The sequence below is a fragment of the Tauraco erythrolophus genome, chromosome 2, assembly GCF_009769465.1.
Source record: "Tauraco erythrolophus isolate bTauEry1 chromosome 2, bTauEry1.pri, whole genome shotgun sequence".
Classification (NCBI taxonomy): domain Eukaryota; kingdom Metazoa; phylum Chordata; class Aves; order Musophagiformes; family Musophagidae; genus Tauraco; species Tauraco erythrolophus.
In genome coordinates this window covers 97,972,358-97,994,109 of record NC_141466.1, presented here as the reverse complement: position 1 = coordinate 97,994,109, position 21,752 = coordinate 97,972,358, and the positions used below count along the sequence as shown (strand labels likewise).

At 63.0% G+C, this 21,752-nt stretch overlaps 1 protein-coding gene across 2 annotated transcripts; it reads right to left on the bottom strand.

The window, feature by feature from the left end:
* Window positions 1-810: 810 nt before the first annotated feature.
* Window positions 811-20,152, bottom strand: LOC147529271 (uncharacterized). Of its 2 annotated transcripts, none has more exons than XM_086628335.1 (33): window positions 19,724-20,152; window positions 16,574-16,681; window positions 15,008-15,163; window positions 14,178-14,309; window positions 13,871-14,062; window positions 13,706-13,789; window positions 13,451-13,569; window positions 13,187-13,301; window positions 12,827-12,913; window positions 12,375-12,490; window positions 12,026-12,170; window positions 11,697-11,803; window positions 11,532-11,589; window positions 11,231-11,363; window positions 11,026-11,156; window positions 10,500-10,756; window positions 10,201-10,324; window positions 9,841-10,035; window positions 9,381-9,536; window positions 8,655-8,875; window positions 8,136-8,313; window positions 7,682-7,825; window positions 7,049-7,444; window positions 6,583-6,702; window positions 4,006-5,535; window positions 3,518-3,598; window positions 3,192-3,278; window positions 2,967-3,058; window positions 2,628-2,713; window positions 1,972-2,038; window positions 1,690-1,853; window positions 1,258-1,392; window positions 811-1,046 (listed from the first exon to the last, which is right to left on the bottom strand). In XM_086628335.1, the coding sequence occupies exons 1-33, from the start codon at window positions 20,150-20,152 to the stop codon at window positions 811-813; spliced, it is 6,381 nt and encodes a 2,126-aa protein (XP_086484461.1). The 2 variants fall into 2 exon arrangements, with proteins under 2 accessions (XP_086484461.1, XP_086484470.1); XM_086628344.1 differs by having other exon boundaries at window positions 11,026-11,153.
* Between the last annotated feature and the right edge of the window lie 1,600 nt (window positions 20,153-21,752).

The following is a 21,752-nucleotide window of genomic DNA, read 5'->3' as shown; positions in this document are numbered from 1 at the left end:
GGGCCAGCTCCTCTTCCCCTTTCCCAGCGCAGGCAGGAACTGGGGCAGCTGAAGCCGGCGTAGCCCGGTGAAGTTATTGCAAAATATATGGGATGCAGGAAGCCCTGGGGGTCTAGCCATGCTCCCCTGGTCTCCTTCATGGCACGCAGCATCCGCCTGCCATAACCTGGGCCGGCAGCCATCCTCCGAGAGAGGACGGGCAGGCTTGGCAGGGCTGTGCGGGCAGGAGGATTTGCTCTGTAGGCAGGGAAAAGGTGCCCCACGAGATTAGCTGGGCAGGGCGCAGGCACAGAAGAACCACGAGACAAAGCATCCTTGTGAAAGGCACCAGCTGGCTGAGGCTTCTCCCCGAGCAGGGCCAAAACCCACTGCAGGGGTTCCCTTCGTCTGAAGCTCCCTCCCGCCCTTAGCAGGGACCACCTTGCAGAGAGCCCCTCTCCTTCTGCACTGGTGGGTGGTGCTGGAGGAAGAAGCTCCCAGACGAAGGGTCTGTTTGTTTTTTTAATAAAAACAACCACCCTACAACCCCTGCTTGTTCTGTGTGGCAGCAGGATGCCCGGAGAGCCGGCGACACCCAGGGAGAGCACCCAGGGGGTGGGCAGGAGGGGTGCTCAGCACCGGGCTGAAGCTGGAGACTGTGGTGGCTGGGGCACAGTGCAGCTGGCTGAAGCAGAGCCACTTGCCACAGCCTCTCTTCCCTGGGGAGGTGGCGAGCGGTGAGCTGGTGCTGGGAGCAACGACTGGGCCAGGATAGCACCCAAAAGGAGGATAAAGGGTAAGCTGGGGCTTTTCTCCCGCCTCAGCTGGGTCTCACTCCTTCTTCCCGAAGAACTTCTTGAAGACAGATTTGTTCTTGGGGCGAGGGGGACCAGGGGTCTTCTCCCCCGGTGTGTCCTGCGGGCTCCCTGGCCGGGCTACGAAGGAGTGGCAGCGTGCCCGTGGCATGGCTGGCGCTTGCTCCCCAATGTACAGTGTGACTGAGTAGCTGCTCCCGGCTTCCACTGACTCCTTGGGCACGGCCACTGGGGTGATCCTCTGGTAAGTGGCTGCAAGAGGGAGCAGTCAGCGGGGATTGCAAGGTGCCAGCAGGTGCTGCCAGCCCCCCAGAGCCCTCCCCGAGTTGGGGACTGCAGCCTAGGGCGCAGGGATGTGGACGCAGGTGAGCGCTGGAGCAGCATTGCACCTGCTCTCGGGTGTCCGTGGGGACAGGGGCAGTGGTGCCACCTCCTGGCAGTGAGAGCGAAACCAGGGCTGTACCTGAGGTGAAGGAGTAGGACCTCCTCTTGTTGGCCACCAGCCCGTAGTCGTCTTCTTGGCAGCTGTTGTCCCACAGCCGTGGGGACCTTCGGGGTGACCACTGCTGCTCCCTGTGCCTGGCCACATGAGCATCCTCTGAAGCAGAATGGAGACATGTCACAAGTCAAGGCCACCACAGGACATCCCTGTGTCAGCCCCAAAGAGAACAGGGAAATCCATAGTAATCCCAGTATCCCAGAGAGTGAAGGGAGGTAACTAGTCCTTCCCCCAACCTCATTCCTGGGCAAGCGAACCTGGGACTCCCAGCCCAGACCCCACCGAGTTCAAAGCTGACTGACAGCCTCCAGCTTCCCCCGTTAGCTCCCTTGCACCTCTCTGGGCTGCGAACAGGAGTTTGGGGACAGCAGGAACCCAGCCAGGCAGGAAAGTCACCTGCTGCTGCCATGGCCCCATCAGCTGGGCCATCCTGGCTGCCCAGAGGCCTCTGCAGCCGGGTGTTGGAGCAGGGTAGCACCACAATCTCCTGGCTCTTTGTGGTCGTGACCTGATGATGTCCCTGGAGGTGGGAGCTCCTAGGACTGGGGACCTTGCTGAAACTGGAAAGTAGCAGAGATTTAGCAAACCAGATGGCCCACAGATGCCCTGCGGGAGCAGCACATACTGGCAAGCATGGGAAGAAGCTGTAATAATGAGACCCGGCTCCTGGCTACTCACCCCCCAGCACTGCCAGTGCCCTCGACACGTTGTGCTGCTGCCTGGAAGTAATCCACTTCGGGGAAACCTAGGGGCACAGAAAACAACCCATAGGGTGCCAGAAGCACACAGGACCGTCCCATGCAGCCAGTCACTGCTCCAGCCAGCCGAGCCGTCTTGATGCCCCCAATGCAGGGCTGGCCCCTCTGATCTCTAGCTCTAGCAACCTGCTCTCGGTCCCGCCAACCAGCCTAGAATTTCGTGACAGGGCCTGAGCCCCCTCGGGTATGGGTACAGCAGTGGGAAGACCTCAGTATTACAGATCTTCCTGCCTGGAGGGCAGGCAAAGGGTTTCCAGGCCCTGCAGAGGAGATGGAAGAAGACTGAGGCACACTTATAATTTTCCTGACACTGGCTTTTTGCTGCTGAGGCTCCACTGACGTCAGTCATGCTATTCCTGATTTATAACTGTGTATGTGGTGTGAAAACAAAGCCTCCAAATCCTGCCTGGCAGAGAACTGCCGTTCCCGAGGCAGGTTAGGAGGATGCATAAATCAAAGACAAGGCTGTGCTGTTTCTCTCCTGACCCGCCGCGTATCAGAGGGCTCAGCAGGGGCTGCATGCCTGTGGCAGCTGAATATAGCCAGGCCCCTGCTCCACCAGCGAGGGCTGCTCACCTGAGTTTTGCTGCAGCTTGGAGACCCATTCGTTCATGAGGGACTGGGAAGGGGCCCTCAGGAGGTACTCAGAGCCATCCCGAAGCCTGAGGGGGGGAGAACAAGTCAGCAACAAGACAGACGTGGGATGCAGATACCACAGCCCCCGCCAGCCTGGGAAAGAAGGGAAGCAGATGAGAAAAAAGAAAGGAAATCCTCATCTAGACACAGGATCGAGGTGGCCCTGGCTGGGGGTGTTGGTGTGTGGCTGTCCCAGCAGCACAAAGCCCCTTCCACCGGGGGGCAAAAGGGGACCCTGGGGCTAAGAGACCCCAGCTGCCCTGGGTTGGGGTGACTCACTGTAGCCTGAAGCAGTTGGTCTTCTTGGTGTACTCAGCATCTGGGGTGCAGACAGCCCCGGAGAGGTTCAGAGGAAGGGCCACCACAGAGCTCTGCGGCACAGGGAACAGCAAGAGCAACAGTGAGGTTGGCAGGTGCTGCCCTCCCCAGCTGCAGGGGTGCAGAGAACCCCTGACACCCTGCTGCCAGACCCCTCCAGTGCCCACCCGCTCTCCCCCAGTGCACCTTGAGGCTGTCCCTGCGGTCCTGGTAGAAGCACAGCGTCTGCCTCATCAGCACGGCATGGAAGAGGCCCCAGGCCCGGCAGTTGGCCTGCGAGACACAAGCAGGGGACAGCTGTGATGCCGATGGGTTTGGGAGAAGACAAGTGGTCCTCTGCCACTCAAAATGCCCCTCAACCCCGGTGGGCTTTGCCCTTCCAGTGCAGCCAGCAGCACTGCCATGGTAGTGCCAGGAGCATCCCTAGTTTCACTCTTGCTCCAAAAACCTGGATCCCACCCGCCACATCCCAGCATCCCAGTCCCAAAGGGGTCCCACAGCAATGCCCATACCTTCCTCCCTCCTGTCTGCAACACATGCTTCCTTTCCAGCGTCCCCTCCATCATCTGAAACTCCATTTTACCAGGGGGGGCCTGCAAGAGGAAGGGGGTGAGCAGAGCAGCACTGGGGCCAGCTCAGCCCCTGCATGCATGCACGGGGTCCATCTGACCCATCCCTGATGGGCAATGCCAAGGTGGGAAGGGGATAACAGGAACAACTCTCTGGCCTGGGAAGAGGCTAGGCTGTTTTTAGGCTTTTAGGGTGAAGTGCTGCCTTGCTAAGGCTGAGGGCTGGTAGGAGAGTGCCATGCTGCAGGGACTCCCAAATTCAGCACCTAGCTTTTCCCCATGCCCCTCATCTGGAGCAAAGGGGCCACCTAAGCTGGGGAGTCCCTGGACCCAGGTCATGTTTGCTGGAGCAGGTAACCCAGCTGCTACCTGGGGCGTCCCCTGACTCCCTGCCTGACTCCAAAGGAGATGCCCCAGCCCGTGGCTCTCACCTTGCCATCCTCTCTCTCTTCTTCCCCATGCGTCCGCCGATCCCAGGCATTCAGACCATCCAAGGGGGCTGCAGACACCAGCTCCTCTGTGCGGGGGGCTGCACTGCGCCTGCTGGGGCTGCCACCGCCACTGTGCCCCATACTGGGGCTCTTCTCTCCTGCCGGGCTGTGGAGGAGCCGGGCAGCGGTGGGAAGGGTGAACTTAGCCACCAGCACGTTGTTGGCCGCTGAGAGGACAAGGGGCCCGCTGGCAGTGGTGTCAGGGCTGGGCAGGCTGCCTGCTCTGCTCCCTGGCCGGTGGTGCGCACGGCTGCCTGCCGGTGGGCTGGGTGTCCGCTGCTCACCCACCCCATCCCAGATGGCCTGCAGCTCCTCCTCTTCTTCCTCAAACTGCCTGTGGGCAGGGTGGCAAACCTCCCCAGTGGCTGGCACTGCACTGGGGGGCTGTGGGGACCCCAGTGCCCACTCGAAAACAGAGAGCTGGGTGGGGGCAACAGGGGAAGCCGGGGACTCCCTGGGCTGGCTGCTGCCAGCTGGCCGCTGTGTGCGGGCAGTACTGGGGACTGCTCCTGCCCTGCCTGGGATACTGGCAGGAGATGGCCCAAGATCCAGCTGAGCGGCTTCAAGATGTCTGGCCCTGCCGGCGGCACTCGGGCTGCCATCCTGGACAGCCAGCTCAGCCCCCTCCCAGCTAACCCGCTCTTGCGGCACACCAACGTGGGATGGCCGGCTTGGCCTGGAGTCCAGGAAGTCTTTGTTGGTGCTGCTGGGACACTGCGGGCTCCAGCACTCCTCCCTGGCACGGTGTGCCCTTTGCCGGCTGTAGCTGGGGTTGAAGCTCACCTCCTCGAACCATGTTCCTCGCTCGCTCTTGAGGGACATCCCCAGCCCCTTGCTGGGACCTTGGGGACCATGCCCATCCACATCCTCCTCCTTCTGCCATCCAGACCCATATGTGCTTGCAGTCTCCCACTGCCTCACTGCCTTGCCGTGCCCCTGTTCCTGTCTTTCCACCTCCTCCTGCCGCAGCCCAGCCCCTCGGTGGCACTCCAGGATTGCCGCATCCCGAGGCAGCTCCAGGCTGAGCACGGAGCCCAGGGAAAGGTGAGGGCATGCGGCTTTTGGCGGGGAGAGGTGAGGGTCCCAGGGGGCCGCCCCACACTCGTCGTCGATGTCCCGCACCAGCGGGTTCCTGACGTAGAGCAGCAGCTCCCTGAGCGGGGGTCCGGCAGCAGCTGCCTCCGGTCCCCCCTTCCTCCGGCCACACTTCTGAGGCCACGTGTTGCTGGGGCTGCGGCGCTCCTCGGGCGCGGGCTGCAGGGAGCTGGTGCCCATGATGCCCCGCAGCGTCAGCAGCTGCGCCTGCTCGGCCCGTGCCCGCTCCCGCCTCTGCAGGCTGTTGAAGAGGGAGCTGGCCCCGGCCTTGGGCAGAGTGTGGGAGGTGGCTGGCGTCCTGCCGCTGGATGCCGGAGGTCGGGTGACGGCAGGTGGCTGCTTCGTGCTGGAGGTTTTCCTGGCCTCCACCTGCACCTGAGGACACAGAGAAGCGGAGAGGAGTGACCGACCGCCACAGCTGGAGCCTCCACCACCCTGCACTGACTGACACAGCCCCTCTCCACGCTGCACCTGGGCAAGTGGGCAGCTGAAAACGCTCACCAGCGGCTCATGCAGAGCTGGGAGCAGCACAGTGTCACTCGAGCCCCACCAGGGCTGCTCCCACCTCGGCACAGACAGGGAAGAGGCAGGCAGGGTAACCTCTGCCCATGATGGAGTCCCTCCGGTGCTGTGCTGCAGGGGCTGCCTGTGCCATATGGCTGTCTCCCTGCACCGCTGCCCTCCAAGCCACTGCTTTTGGGTGGCTGCAGGACAGCAGGCCCTGCTGCCTGTCCCTGCCACGCCTGCGTGTCCCCAGGCAGCAGAGCAACCAAATGCAAGGGCAGGGACTGAGCACAGCCCCTTCCCCTTCCTTTCCCTTCAGACACCTTCTCCAGCCCAGCTGCAGCCCCTCTCCTGGGTTTCTGGATGAAAGCGAAGGGGTTTGCCTGCAGAAGCCAGAGGAGGTTGAGTTACCCCCAACCATCCTGGCAGCCCTTCACCCTGCCTCGATGCCCTCCGGCCTTTCCAGCCCCTGTCCACGCAGCCCTTCACACTGAGCCTGGAGCAACAAACAGGTGGAAGCCCCAGCAAAATGCTGAGCCCCCAGCCCCGGAGTTACAAGCCATGCACCCTGGAGCATGCCCCTCCAACACATGCACCCTCACATCGTCCTGTCCAACTCTTTCCCCCTTCAGTCAGCTGCACAAGAGACCACTGTTGTCCTCCAGCAATGGGTTGCCACACCTCCCGCAGCCACCAAAACCACTTCCCAGGGGGACAAACTGTGGCCAGCCCCATCCGGGTCCCCTCCTCACATGCCCCAGCACCCACACTCTGGAGACCACGGCACTGGGAGGGTTTCCCCTCTCCTGGGGGACACTGCCGGCAGGGCATGGTGGCACTGCCAGGTGGGTTGGTAGCAGGTGGTTTCACGCCATGCAGCCACTCTGCCCGGCATGCAACCTCCCCAAGGGACGTTACCTCTTCCACCAGCTGGCGAGGCGGCTTTCTCTTTCGCTTTAAACTACCCCAAGTGTTTCCTAAAAGCCCCTGGCAACGCTTCCAAAAGGTTTTACAGCCTGAGGGTTTAGTGGCAGGGAACTGAGCAGGGTGGAGAGACAGAGAGAGAGAGAGAGAGGAAGGCAGAGTGGGCAAGGAGCCGCGGCAGGAGAGTGCAGGCAAAGGGTGGCGGCAAAAGCTGGTTCTCAGCCCTTGGGCATTGCTCAGCATCAGCACAGCCAAAAGTCCCTCTCCTGAGACTGACACAGGCCAAACAGCTCACTTGGAAACAGCCTGGGGGGGTCCCAGCATGGGGGTTACCCCACAGCCCTCAAACCCCCCGGTATGCATGGGGACACAGCTCTGGGGAGCCATGGTGGCTGGTCCCAGGATGGGTGCTGGGCGCTCCCTCACAGTCCTGCCAAAACCACTACTGTCCCCCACGTACCGTCCGCAGCACCTCCTCCCCTGGCCGCTCGCCACCAGCCACCGTCTGAGCCTTCTTCTCGCCCTTCTTGCTGACGCTGAGGATGAGGTTGACCGTCCCCCCCAGCCCACTGGGGCCGCGGGGCGGCAGCAGCAGCGTGGAGGTCTCAGCAGGGTTGTAGATGACAGCGCCCTCGGAGGGCCCTGCACCACGGGGTGTTGAGCTGCTGGGCTCCCCCCAGCTCCTCTCTACTCCCGATGGGGCATCCAAGAGGGGCGATGCCAGTGGGGAATCGTCTCTTCCTGCTGGCACCTGTGGCTCCGATCCTTGCACGGGCTTGGGGAGAGAGTATGGTGTAAACCCTGCTGAGCTGCGGATGCTCTCCAGCCGGGGCCGAGCACACGGGGCACGCTGCTCCTGGGGAGCAAGGCAAAAGAGGGAATGTGAAGGAACGGATGCAGAGGCCAGGGCACTTTCTCAGGACAATCTTACCTTTGCCTTGTGTGAACCCCTGAGAGTCCCAGGGGTATTACCCCACAGGCATGACATGCCCCTCCCCTGCTTCTGCACCACCCACTCCATCTGGTGCCGCTGCTACCCTCAGCCTCGAGCCGGTCCCACTCCCCGATAGTCTCAACGCAGCTGGGTACTCACTTGGCTGGTGGGAGACATGCCCAAGGGGCTCTCTGGGTTCCTTCTGTCCTGCTTGCTCTCCAGGTCCCGCTGGTGCCTCTGTGCTCGCCAGCGCACCAGCACCCAGCCCAGCATGCTCTGCAGCTCCTCCAAGCGCTCCTTTATCTGAGGGGAGGAGAGATGCTAGGCAGCTCGCAAGGAACCCTGGCTCAGGGACACTGGCCGTACCAGGACACCTCACTATGGAGTGGTTCAGAGGGATTTTGGGAGTAGGACAGAGCCAGTGGCGTCACCTCAGGTCTCAGTATCCATTGCTGAGTGAAACGCCTTCCTGGCCCTAGCACCCCGGAGATGCATGGCCAGCCTCATACTATTTCCTGAGGCTCTGCGCCTGCACCTCTCTCTCCCTTCCAGCAACTGTCACCAGAGGATTTCAGGGGGTGCAAAGTTGGCTCCCCCCATTCCCAGCCCGTACCGTTGCGCTCAGGTAGTGCTCCTCAGACACCAGCTGCTGCCCTGCCACCGCCAGTGCCTCAAACTCCTCGAGCTTCCCTTCGATTCTCCTCTCCAGCTCCTCACACGGAGTCTCTGGGAGGCCGTGGCCGCTCGAGCTTTCAGAGAAGATCTGAGCCCGCGTGTCCTCCGTCCAGGAGCTGTGGGCACATGAAGGATGACCTGAGAAATGACTCAGCCCTTCCTCAGCCCCGCAGGCCACAGGGAATGGCTGGAAGCGGCTTCCCACGCACAGGGATGGCTGGAAGCAGCTCGCTGGGGTAGTGACAAATCTGGCGGGGCAGGGCAACACACCGTGGGGCTGGCGCCCTGCAGGCAGCTCCAGTGCAGCCCATCATTCCAGGCTGCCCACGGTCCTGCCAGTTGCAGCTCTGACACTGCCCACGTGCTTGCCAGCAGCCCATGCTCTGGCAACGCCGCGCTCTTCCCAGCTTCCCCAAAACCGCCACAGAGGCAACGCCCACGGCTCATTGCCACTTACATCATGGCCAAGTAGTCCTTGAAGAAGTGCCACAGCCGGCCAGCCTGTTGCACGCGGGCCCGGGTCTCCCGCAGCAGCTCCTGCAGCTCTGTCCAGGCCTGCAGCGTCCCCTGCACCTCCCGGCTGACGGGGCACAGCCGAGTGGGACAGAGCTCTTGCAAATGGGCAGCTGCCCTCTCCAGCTCCTCCAGCTGCCCCTGTAGGGTCTCCGACACCACACGCTAAAGGCAGAAAGGGTTGAGGATGCACCCAACTCCTCTGCACCCCAGCTGGACTCCCCTGTGTCGTGGGACACACGGATGGAGGAGAAGATGCAGGGATGGAGGGGAGGATGCAGGGATTGAGGGGAGGATCCCACTCTCAGCAGAGAGGATGGGCAGAGCAGAGGGCTGCCTGGTTTCCCTGCTCTGCCTGCCTGAGTCACCTCTCTACTGGCGTGAAGATGAAGTGAGGTGCTGGCAGCTGGGCACTGGCACACAGGAGCCGGTGCAAGCTCGCTCTCCTCACCCGGCCCATGCTGGTAGAGGGGAGTAGAGCAGGGCAGGGTTCTATTCTGCTGGAAAATTCCAGCCTGGGCCCACCACAGCATGACAAGGCTTACAACACCTGAGTCCCTGGAGGCCAGTGCCTCCCCAAGATGGCCATGGCCCCAGCCAGCCGGGATGCCTCCCCACCACGGGCACAGCCGGCCACATGCCTGCTGGCATAGCGCTCTCCAGTTCTCACCTCCATCTCCTGCTGCTGGCTCAGCAAGCCCTGCAGCCCCTGGAGGTCCTTCTCACTCTTCACTGCGGCAAAGCTGCTCTCTGCTTGGGTAGTGTTGCGAGCCAGCACTTCGGCTCTGCATCGAAGGTCCTGCAGGCGTGGGGACACCTCTGCCACCTGAATGGGTGGGAGGAAGAGAGATGAGCCCTGGCATGGGACCTCCTGTACCACTGCTTGCCATGTGACCCCAGCCCACCCCAGCGTGGGACCACCCTTCCAGGTCCTTGCAAAAGGGCAGGGAACACCAGCCACGGGAGGAACAGGGACACCCGTCTGAGACAGAGTGGTCCCCATGTATCCCAACGCCCTTCTGTCCCACCAGGACCAGCTGAGGTGCATGCCCTGTCCCAAGAAGCCAGCATGTGCTGCTGCAAATGGACCATCCAGCTGTATCCCCAGACCCCTCGCCTCCATCCCCTACCAGGCGCTCCAGGCTCTCTGTCTCCGCCGCCACCTCCATGATCCGCTCTCGCTCCTTTGCTGCATCGTTCAACATATCCACGGCTTCCTGCAGCTCTCCCAAGGGATGGCTCATGTCCTCGCTGCTCAGTGGCTGCTCCGCCTGGGCCAAGAGCAGAGGAAAAGACCCCTGCGAGCCACAGTGCCCACTCCCTGGCTGAAGCCAACAGAGATACCAGGCGTGAAGGAGATGGGGAGTGACCCTCCAGGCAGCTGGGCCAGAGAGGGTCATCCATGGGGTCCCCCTGCCAGCCACAGACCAACCCTTGAGCCAGTCCCAGGTGCTGGACGATCTCAAGGGACACCTGGCCCTGCTGCTCACCGCTGCAGGTCCCTGCCGGCTCCGAGCCTCCTCCTCTTGCAAGTCCTGCAGGAACTCGGACAGCACCAGGGAGTCACGCAGGTCTGCCGCCCGGTGCCTCAGGGCTGCCTGCACATGTGCCAACCTGCAAGAACAGGCACCCGTCACGGATGCCAGCACCCTCTTCACCTCCTTGGGGCAAGCAGCCTCCTCCCTGCACTTGCTCAGGGTGAGCATCCTCCTCAGACCTCCTTGAGGTGAGCATCCACCTCCCCCCAAAACTGGGGACCAGAGAGAAGGCACCTTCCACCAGGACTCACTTCTCCTCCACCATATCCACCTTCCTCTGCATCTTCCTTGCCCCCTCATGCTCACTGGGCGACTCGCCCACCACATCCTCCCGCAGTGCCTGCAGCTTGAGGCCGCACAGCAGGAGCTGCCTCTCCAGCTGGCTTGTCTCCTCCAGGTCCCGGCGCAGCTCCGCTGGGCTTCTCATGGTGGCTGGCTCTGAGAGCGACCTGGCCACAGCTTGCAGCCACCGCTCGGCCCGGTCCAGCTCTCCCACCAGCCTCAGTGCCTGCAGGGAGAGTGGGGAGCCCATCAGCCTGGCTCTGAGACACGCAGGGGAGGCAGGAGCCATGCTCCCACCCCACTGCAAGTAGCCTGGGCACTGGCAGCTCAGGTGGCACAGTTGGAGCAGCTCATGTGCTGTGAGGCCAGCCAGAGATGTCGGTGCCAATGCTGTGGATCCCATCCCTGCAGGCACTGGCCTCACTTGCTGATCCCCAGCAAGCTGCTGTGATCAGGGCATGCCCCTGTGCCCACCCCAGCCCTGCCTTCACGTACCTTATCAATTTCCCGCAGCACTGCGCCGTTCTCCTGGTGCTTCCTCTGCAGGTCCTCCCACAGCTCCCCCAGCTCCTGCAGCATGGCTTCCACCTGCGGGCTCCCAGGGGCTGCTCCGGCGTCGGCCCCTCCTGGGAGGCAGAGAGGGCGGTCAGGATGGGCGATGCCTGGTGCGTGTGTTCCCCCCGCCCTTACCCGAGGGGACTCACCAGGAGCACAGCGCTGGAGCTGGGCTCCAGGGGCTCCTGCTGTGTCTGTGCTGTCTCCAGGCCTTCTGTGTCACCTACCAGACATGGGGGGATGCTGGGACCTGTGCTATCCCTGAGTGGTGACATAGTCTGCCGAGGAGTAGAGACATGGCGCATTAGTGCCCAGAACAGGGATGGGTGTGCATGCACAAGCATGCACGGCCATGAGCAGCAGGAGGGGGTCAGGGAAAGGGTGCCCCTCGACACTGACTCCTCTGGCCAGGCTGGGAGCAAATGGGGCTCTTGGGGAGACATTACCACGTTCACAGCCTGGCAGACATCCTGCACCCCCTCAGCCTCTGCCTCTCTCCTCTTCCTCCTGCAGAGATGGGGAACAGTCAGGGCTGCAAGGTACAAGGGACCCTGATCCTTGTCCCCTCCGACTCCATCCCACTCCCTACAGCCACCTCCACAAGCTGGTACCTTTTGCTGTCCCCGCCATGAGGGAGCTGCCCCACTGCTGGAGAGCCAGGGCTGCTCTCCTCCCCTCTCCCACGCTCCGCTGCCTTCCCTGGCACGTTCTTCAGCACCTACAGCACAAAGGCTCTCGTTCCTCCTTTGCCAGCCCAAAGCGTGCATCGCTTTGCCCCGGGCCTGGCACACACATCACTTCTTGCAAGCGGTGAGGCCGGGTCACAGCTGTGCTCAGCGTGGGCTCTGCCCAACAACAGAACCCTTTTCCACAAGCTCCCCCATCTTCCCATGGCAGAGGTACTGGAGATGGCCAGAGGAAGGCAGACATCCGTGCTCACCGTGCTCCCAGGGCCTCTTGTCCATTTGTCTCCTGTTTCCTTCCCCACAGCTCCATGGCCGCTATCATCTCCTCGGGGCTCTGCACATGGAACAGCAGCTTCGCCCCCCAGGGAACTGCTCACCAGCGCTGAAGGCTTCTCTGTCCTGGGAAAGGCGCGCAAGGGAGGCCCAAGGGAGTAGAGTATGGCGAAAAAGAGTAGAGTATGGAGAAAAGGGCGACCTTAAGTGGAGCTGGTGCCTCAGAGAGCCTGTCAGGGGCTAACTCGGGTCTTTCCCCAAGCCTCTGGCTCCAGCACTGAGGGGGTCAGGGCTGGGGGTGCCTGGGGCTCTTGCTGTGCTGTGCCCTACCTCAGCGCCTGCTGGAGCTGTGCCCAGCTGTCCTTGACGTCTCGGTGCTTGGGGGTGACTCGGGCTGCCAGGCTGGGCTGCAGGCTGAGTAGCTGGGACACGGTGACATCCAGCATCTGGAGCAGAGAGAGCAGCCAGGGAGCAATGATAGGGATGGTGAGGGATCAGCTGCTGCGGCCATGATGCCAGTGTGTGATTGGCAACCCACCACCAGCCTGCTGGGAGTGGGAGGGGTGGCGGGTGCCAAGTCCAGTCCCCTGCTGCCACCGGGGCATCTCCTTCCCAGGTAACTCCTCCATCCATCACACAGCCCCAGCCACCCCACATAGCCGTGGGGTGCCCACCAAGCCCCAAGCCCTGCTGGTGCGAGTGCTGAGCTGGGAAGGCACATGTGCCCCCTGTGTCGGGATGCTCCCCAGGGCTCAGAGGACAAGGTAGAGCCTTGAACTTACCATCACCTGGCTGGCTATGTCCCTAACGTCCCGATCATGGCCTGGCTCGCCCTCCCCTGGCTTCCCCACGCCACAGATGCTCCTCTGCTGTAAGAAGAAGCTCCAGTCAGTGGTGGGAGGAGGACAGGGCCCTGCCCTCAGCTCCAGCAGAAAGGGACGCTGCCAAGCTGAGCTTGCTGCTCTGACTCCCCATCTTACATCAGGCTCCGTCCCCCAGGTCTCTCCCCGAGCCCCAGGCTGAGGGTTCTGGGATCACAGCAGCCCCCACGCAGGGGATGAGGATGAGGTGCTGCCCACCCGGTTTTGCTCTGGCCACTCAACAGCCCTGCACCAAGCTGACCCCAGCTCCAGTGCTGGTACCTTGGCGTGGATGGCCCCGAGCAGGGTATCTGCTTGCTGGAGAAAGGCGGCTACCTCCAGGGCCAGCTGCAGAGCCTCATGGTGCTCCTTCAGGGTCCCCTGCAGCCGCAGCCACCTGCACGGGTGGAAGGGGAGAGATGAAGGGCAGTCCGTGCCTCCCTAGGGAGCCATGGGTAGGTGGGAGGTTCAGGGGGTCCTGCTTCCCAGCCCGTTGGCTCCCTGTACCCGGCTCGCCCCTGCTTAGCCTGTGCATCTCCCACTCACGTTTTGTTGAGGTGCTTGCGCCGGGCTGAGATGCTCCTGCTCTCACTTTTGCCTTGTTTCTCCAGCTTCTGGGCCAGGCTGTTCAGCTCCTCATGCAGACTCTGGAACTGCTGCTCCTCCTGGCCCGAGCAGAGGGACAGACATCAGCTTCCTCTGGCTGTCCCTCCTACCCCCCTCTCTGGGACCTACATTATGTCCCAACCTCATGGGGTTTGGGGTCTCCAGCACACCGGCAGCCTCCCAGCAGCCCCGCACCTGCTTCAAGTCAAGGATGCGTCGGGTGAGCTGGATCTTGTCCGGGCTTTCCTGCAGGAGGGCTTCCAGGGAGGGCTTCTCCTTCTGGGTAAGGGAAGGGTGTGAGAAGGCAGGCTGGCAGGCAGGCTGTCCCCCTCCCCAGACCACACTCCTCGCACCCCACACCTTGTGCCTGATCCACGCTTCCAGCCTCTCGGCTTTCCTGTTGAAGTCCTGCAGGTTCCGCAGCCCCCCAAGGGCTTTGCTCTGGCTGGCGGCTGTCTGCTTCAGGAGCTGCCACTGGTCCCGCAAGGCCAGCAGCTGTCTCCGGACCCCCTCGGCACTGGGGCTTGCCCGCCACATCAGCTGCTCACCCATCTGTGCGGCCAAAGGACCCACTCAACATCAGGGGCTCCCAGGGATGCTCCACCACGGAGAGCCTGGGGACATGGGTGCAGCAGGAAATGGGAGCCGTGCCGCTGCCTGGCCTCACCTGGTTGAGCTTTATCAGCGTGTTCTCAAAATCCTTCATGTCCCGCTGCAGGGTCTGAGCCACCTCCTCCCAGTCCTGGAGGTCACAGCCGTCCTTCAGGTCCCTCAGCTTGCCTCGCACCCAGGCCTCTGCCTGCAATGTGGGAAGAGCCACGTGGCCAGGTGCCTCTGCTGAGGACACAGCTTCGGAGACCCAAGCCCAAGCCCCACCAAAGCCACGACAGCGACCAGAGGGCACCTTTTCGGCTGACAACTCATTTGCTTTGAGCACCAAGAGACCAGCAAAGGGCTCAGGATGGCATCAGTGTCAATGGGGGTGGGAAGATAAGCAGCATCTCGCTTCTTTCCAGCACCTGCCCCAGCCCAGCAGAAGAAGCCAGGGCCCCCTGGGCAGGCCAGACTGGAGGTCTCTGTGTGGGACATCCCTGCATGAAGCATCTCTTCTCCCTGCACCCTGTTCCCTGGTGCAAGCGCCCATGCACCCTCCCCAGCATGGCATGGAAGCAGCTTCCCCTACGCCATCCCCGTTCCCACGCCACTGGGGAGGGACAGAGGCTGGGAAGAGGAGGAGGCTGGGGGACGGGAGGAGCGTGCGCACGTGGGGAGGAAGCAGGGCCCTGGTGCAGGCTGACCCCCTCTCCCCGGGGCCGACAGCCAGAGAGAGGCGGCCAAAACATGATCTCATGCCACAACCATGGCTTCGCTCGGGGCCGGGAGTTCAGCCCTCCCCGCCGCGCACCCCACCCCGCAGCTCACATGAAAGGCTGCCGGTGGCCCCCCCCATCCCACTCCCCATGCACCCCCTTGGGTGGGCACCCAGGCTGGCCTCACCTGTAGCATCTCACGGTTGAACTGGGCTACCAGAGGGCTTGGGTCGAGGAGGGGGGCCGCTCCCGCGCTGCTTCGCCCACCACATCTTGGCGCCACCACGGGCTCCTTGCCCTTGGGGCTCTCTTTCCAGGGTGACGATGCCGGGGGTCCTGCCAGCTGGAACAGGCAGAGGTGGGGGGGTAGATCAGCGTTCCACCCCAGGGAGCCCTCCCCGCTGCCTCCCAGGAGCGTTTCAGAAGCCTAAATAAATGAGGTCGGCCTGCCCTGTCCCCGAGCCCACTCTTTCACTGGCATATTTGGGGTGCTCTCCCGGCACCTCAAGGCACAGCTCCCCTCTACCAAGGTCGTGCTGGTGGCTTTCGCAGCCTCGGCAGGGGATTGCCAGGCTGCCCCTGAGCCCTGGGTCACTCCAGGCTGGCACCCAGCACCCAGGCTGGTCCCCACACCCGCTTCGGAGGGGGACACCACGCTTACTGCCCCTCCAGCCGAGGCTGCGCATCCCTGCAAGGAGCATTAGTGTCTGTGGCATCCATTTGGTGTCACCCCGGGGAATGTTGCCAGGGGATGGGATGGGACTGGGAAGCCATGGGGCAGGTCCCCAGTAAGCTCAGCCCGCTGCTCCTTCAGGGGCACCCGGAGACCTCCATCCCAAGCAAGTGGTGGTGGCGGGGACAGGAAGCACATCATCTCCCCTGGAGCTCGGCCTCACAGGCGGCCGGCGCTGACGAAACACTCTGTCAGGGCTCCAGCTCCGCCAGGGGTGATGGCGAAGGTCAGCCAGCGAAAGCACTGGCCCCGCTCCAAGCTCAGCCCCAGGCCCGGCTGCACGCAGCCCAGGGGATGGCACAGCCGCCTGGGCACTCGCATCCCACGCCACTGCCTGGGGACGGGGACCTGACCATCCACTAACTGGTGGCAAACAGGAAGCTGAGCATCTTCAGGAGAAACCCAAAGGTGCAGGGCTTGCCATCTCCCCTCACCAGACAGAAACCATTGCCGGGGCCGGGCCAGGGTAGCCCTCCCTCCCTGAGGGACCTCAGAGTCAGCTGCCCTGTGGGGTCCCAGCCGCTCCCAAGCCCACCAGGGCACGATATCCTGGGAGCCTGTGGAGCAGCAGGGTTCAGGCAACTGTTTCAGGCTCTCTAAGCACTCTGGCATGTGCTGCCTCACTGACGGCATGAGAGTCACTTTTCAAAGTCTTTCTGCCTAACCACAAGAACTAGAGAAATCCTGTCTGTTTTTTTTTTTTTCTTTTTTTGTTTTTTTAAACAGCAACACAGATTCTCAGGCCCTCCTGCGACACCAGGATCTTCATTCTTTTGCCATGGCCAGGGCTAAGGGAGCCCATAATCCAGCTCCCTTGGAAGCAGTAAAACCTCTAGGTGCTGGCCTGGGGGCTAGATCCTTTTTCCATCATGTCCAGCTTGTCCCCCCCCCTCATTTAAAGTGGCGAGGCTCCATCCACACCTGTGTCCAGGCAGACCACCAGCGGCCACCATCACTTGCTCAGCCCCAAGCTGTGCCCCTGGGTCAGACCCTCGAAATGGCGAGGGCAGGGGGACGTACCGCATAGAAGGGGGAACGTCTGTCCACCGGAGAGCAGAAACCACCAGCCCGGGGGCTCCCGGCCTCCTGTTGCTCATCCTCTGCACCCACGTCCTTCCTGAGGAAGACCTAGAGACGGGAAGGTGCAACCATGAGCCTAGAGTGCTTGACCATCCCAGCAGCCAAGGGACAAAGGAGCGTGTGTCTGCCTCCTCCTGCCATGGACCAGAGGAGGCTGCCAGCAGCACCCAGACACCGCTTGGCTGGGCTCTTGTCCATCCCTCCTTACGCATCCAGGCCAGGCTTCTCTGGGCAGCATCCACAGCTCCTGCCACACATTCAGCAAATGGCAAGGGCTCCTAAGCTTGCTATGCTCAGCACTCTCTCCACTTTAGCTCCCCCAGGCACCCCCTTTTTCCCCGTGAATAGACTCCAAAGTAAGTAGAAACCCATTCAGTGGTCACCACTGGCCCTTGGTCATCTAGAGATGCTCAGGATCAGCCTCCTCTGCTCATCTTCAGGACAGCAGGGCAGAGGCGTGAGGACACAGGAGGACAATAACCCCACTGGCACAAACCCAAATCCTCTCAGCTGCTGATCCCTGGCCTTGGCCTGTCCAGGAGGCAAGAGTTAAGGAGGAGCTGACTGCAGGGAAGGGCTCCCATGGGAAGGGGCAAGGGTGGGAGCAGGAGAGGCAGGAGGAAGGAAGTCCAGGAGCTATGGCCAGGCACAGAGAGGAGGTCTGGGATGAACTCCATGTTACCTTATCCTTAACAGAGCCCAGCCCCAGGAGGAGAGGTGCGTGGGATTGCTTGGATCATGCACAAGGGCAGTCATTCTCATCCTCTATGGATGGATCTTTTCTGGGGCTGTCGGATACAGCAGACAAATTTAGGGACATCCTTCTGCTCCCTTCCTAGGGCCACCTTGCTGTCTTCTGTAATCACCATCCAAGCACGCACAGGACAGAACGAGGAGGGGGGGCAACCTCTGCTGCCCCGACATCCCCTTCCTTGGTCTCCTCTGAGGCTGCCGCAAATGGGGTGGTGATCAGCCAGAGCCAGACCCAACCCACCACCGCTTGAACCACTCCAGATTGGAGATGGTGTCCAAGGGGAAACAACCCAGACGAAGCAGGACTCCCTTCCTGTACAGAAAGTGGCTTCCTACCACCTCTGCAGGAGTGCAGAAGAGTCCCAACACAGACAGCATCCCCCAGCACTGGAGCTGCTGCCACCAGAAAGGCTCGGAGCCCCCCAAACAGCCCAACAACCCTATAGCCCCTGGGAGACCGGCACCACTGGACCTTTCTGGGGGCTGTGGAGCCTGGCGGGTGGCTGCAGAGGACGGACCACCACACCACACCATACCATCCCGAGCAGGAAGAGCGAGCAGGGAGCAAGGCTGAGTCACGGCCTGGCAGGCACAGCAAGAGCTCAGCACGTATGGCAGGAGGGTGCCAGAAGGAGAAGGCACCCCTCTGCCCGATCACGGCGCCAAGAGGTTTGGATTCCTGTTTAGGGAATAGCAGGGAGCAAAACATGAAGTGCTTACAGCACATAAGACCCTGGGAAGCCCCTCTTGAAGGCAGCAGTGTCCCATGCCGGCTGCAGCCTGTGAGACCCCCAGGGCTTAGCCGTGGGCGACAAGCCTGCAGGTGACACGGGAGCTTTATTTAAAGTCCCCATCTCACGATCCATCAGCCACAGGAAAACAGGGCTGCCGGCACAAGGATGACCTCATCCTTCCCGCAGAGCTGCTCCACCGGGACTGCCCCTCCTCCCCAGTCCCTCTGGCCGGAGCCGGGTCCTCATTCTGGCGAAACAACAAACTCTGGCAGCAATCAAAGGCTGGGAGAAGGAGCTGTGCCTTCTTCGGCATCCGTGAGGTGCCACGCTAACCGCTGCCCAGCAGGACCCCAGGCTTCACAGCATGACCAAAGCCACACGTGAAATGAGTGCAGCGGCCTCAGCCGCCTCCTCTGCCAACGCTTCTTTCCCTCTTCAAAAGCAAAATTAAGACAGCACATATGCTTGCCGCGTTTCCGTCGAACAGTAGGTGCCAGTGACTTCCCAAAAGCAAGATGAGCGGGGCCAGACTCTCCAGGGCTGCACTGTGCTCATCCCAGAGGAATCCCCCATTCCTGCATGGCAGGAGTGAGAGGCAGAGCTGGAGACCAGGGATTGTGCTTGGGAAAGCCCTAACGTGCCCTGCCTGGGAGCCAGCATTCCCTTCTCTCTTCCAGCTGCTGTCCTGCTGAAGGCACGCTTTCCTCTGCGCCGTGGCTCTCCCTCTCCCTCCCAAAGCTCCATCTTACAGCTTGGCCCCCCCTTCCAGCTCCACCCTCCCAGGCCGAACAGGCAGGAGGGGCCGATCCTGGCAGCAATCAGAGTCCCGCACTGCATCTCACCACGGTGCCGAGCACATGTCTCTACCTTATATGAAGAGGGGAGCCCTCGTTACGATGCCCCTTGGGCTGCGCAGACTCCGGAGCTCCCTGCGTGCCGGGGGAAGCGGCAGCTCTTACAAGGCCATGCCTGGCCTTTATTGGCAATGAAGACGAGGGTTTTGGCAGTGGTCTGCGTGGCTCTCCCTAGCGCTATCCCGCCGCGAAACCAGCTGTTACGGGTCGGGGTTAAATCCCAGGGAGTTCTCGCCGGGATGGTGAGGTCTCTGAACTGCCTTCCATCCCACTCCAGCCACACAGGGAGTCCCTCAGGCTCTAGCCCTGACCGATTCGGACCTCCGCGCCTGCAGCACCCAGACTCGGAGGGCGGGGTGCTGGGAGCCCTCAGTCCCGTTCCTAGCCTTGTCCTGGCTCTGCCTGACTGTGTGGCCCCTTCGTGAGTCACTTCCCTTCTCCCAGCCTCGGTTTCCCCTCTGGTAAACGGGAGAGCGAGTTCCCAGCTCCCCACACGTAACTGCATCATCACAGGCATCCTGAGAGCTGAGCCCTCCACGGCTCCGGCTCCGGCTCCGGGGCAGAGCTTTTCTGGGTCATCTTAGCCCTAGGGTAAGCTCATCTCCACCTCGTCCGCAAAGACCTCCTGCCTTCCAGCCTGACATAGTGCTGCCTGGAGGGCACAGCCTCCCCAGGACCTACCCGTCCCCTGGCAGCCAGGAACGGGGGACCGCAGGGAAGATGGGGGGCAGGGTACGGGGAGTGCTTACCTTGAACTGAGCTTTCCCTGGCCTGCTGTTGTTGTTGTTGTGGTTCCTCTCGCCGCCGGTCCGAGCAGGATCCCCGGGTCCCCCCGTGTCCCCCGCAACAGCCTCCCCGTGCCAGTTGGACAGCGTGATCTTCTTAATGGAGCGGGCGAGGGAGTTGCGGTTCAGCCGCTCCTCCTCGCTGCCCCCTTCCTCGGCGGGGCTGGGGCTGCGGGGCTGACCCTCGGGGGCGGCGGGGCTGGCCCGGGCTTGGGCCAGGTAGAGGGAGATGCGTTCGTTGAGGCTGCGGCGGAGGCCGCGGTGGTTGTCCAGAGCGGAGGCGAGGGCGATGCCGGGGCAGGCGTCCCCGGGGAAGTCGGCGGCACACTTGGGCAGCGAGAGCTTGGTGCTGATGGTGAAGGGCTGCACTTTCCTCGCCGTGCTGCCCGACATCCTCGCTCTCCGCGCCGCCGTGGGGGGGAAGGGGGGCAGCCGAGGGGCCCGGCCCGGGCACCGCGGAACGAAGCGGCAGCGCGGGGCCCCCGCCGCCCGGGAGCGCCGGTGATGGAGACCGCCCGGGCGGCGCCGGCTCCTTCCCCGAGGCGGGCGGCTGTGGCGGCGGCGGCGGCGGGGCCGCCCCTTCCCGCGGGGGCGCTCAGCGGGGCGGCCCCGCGGCGGGGGGCAGCGGGGAGGGGGGCGGCCCAGCTCCCATGGCCGGAGCGGCAAGGCGCGGGTGGCCGTCCGGCCTCGGCTGCCTGGGCGGACCCTCCGCCCCGGCCGGGGCGCGTCCCCTCCCGCCCCTGCCCGCCGCGGGAGGAGGGACCCGGGCAGGGGAGGCGGGGGAGAGCCGCCGCGCCCTGCCGTGCCCTTCCCCGGCCGCCTTCAGTCGTCCACCTTCTTGCGCAGGTTGAGGAGGCAGAGCAGGCAGGTGAGCAGGGCCTGGCGGCTCTCCCGGGAGCGCAGCCGGCGGCCCAGGCGGCGGAGCGGCGGCAGGAGGCGCTTGCGGGCCAGCGGCAGCAGGCGGGCGAGCAGGGCGCGCAGCAGCGGGGCGGCCAGCGGCGGGGCGGGCATGCTGCTCCCCGGGCCTGCGGGCGCACCGTCAGCCCCCGGCACCCTCCTCCGCACCCACCCTGCCCCCCCGAGGCGCTTCGGCGGAGCGGGGGGTGCCCGGGAGCTCCTCGCGCTTCGGATCTTCCGACCCGAAGGTCGGGAGCCCGAGCGCGGTCCTCGGGGCGTCCGCACCGTCGTGGGAGCGGGGGGCTGCTTAGGGCAGGCTTGGGAGAGAAGCACTGGAGGGGACCGCTCTCCTCCCCACCTCTTCCCCTGGTCACTCTTACCCTGCTTGGGATCCTTCCCGCTCCGGGACACTGCTCAGCCCTTTCTCCCAGAGGAGCCTGTGCTGCTCAGCTCCCCCCTCGTGGACCTGCCACCAGCCCAAATGACAGAAGCAGCCCCGAAGCGAGGGATAACAACCAAAAAAAAAACCAGCTGCCCATTTAAATGCCCCCTCCTCCCAGGCCAGACACATGCTCCCTGTAAGTGATACTGCTTCTGAGCCCAGGACCCCATTTGTCAGGATGGCAGTGCTGGGGGAGGAAGGGGGGCGAGGGATGAATAACATCTGCCCACCACAGAAATGTGGGCTGCCACGATGGGGTCCTGTTTCACTACAAGGCTTTGCTGAAGCCCCCAAGCAGGCAGCCGGGTCCAAAATATGCTTGCCTGTCATTCTCTGCCAGCGCCAGCAATTGCCACCCTGCTCCCACACAGACCACTGAGGAAAGGAACAAGGGATGCACCAGGGCACAAAGCATCAAGAAGCAGATGGGACACTCCCCTGGGGAAAAGCTGTGATCTGGCTCCACGTGGAGCTCCAGAGCAGGCTGGTAACCAGTGTCCCATGCTTTCCAGCTGTGCTCCCAAGCTGAGCCTGCTTAGGGCAAGCAGCCAGAGCCCTGCAGATCAAGGGAGTGCAAGCTAGCCAGGGTGAGGGTGCAGGCAGGAAGGTCCATGGGTCACATCTGTGCCCTTCCACTTCCCTCCTGTGCCTAAC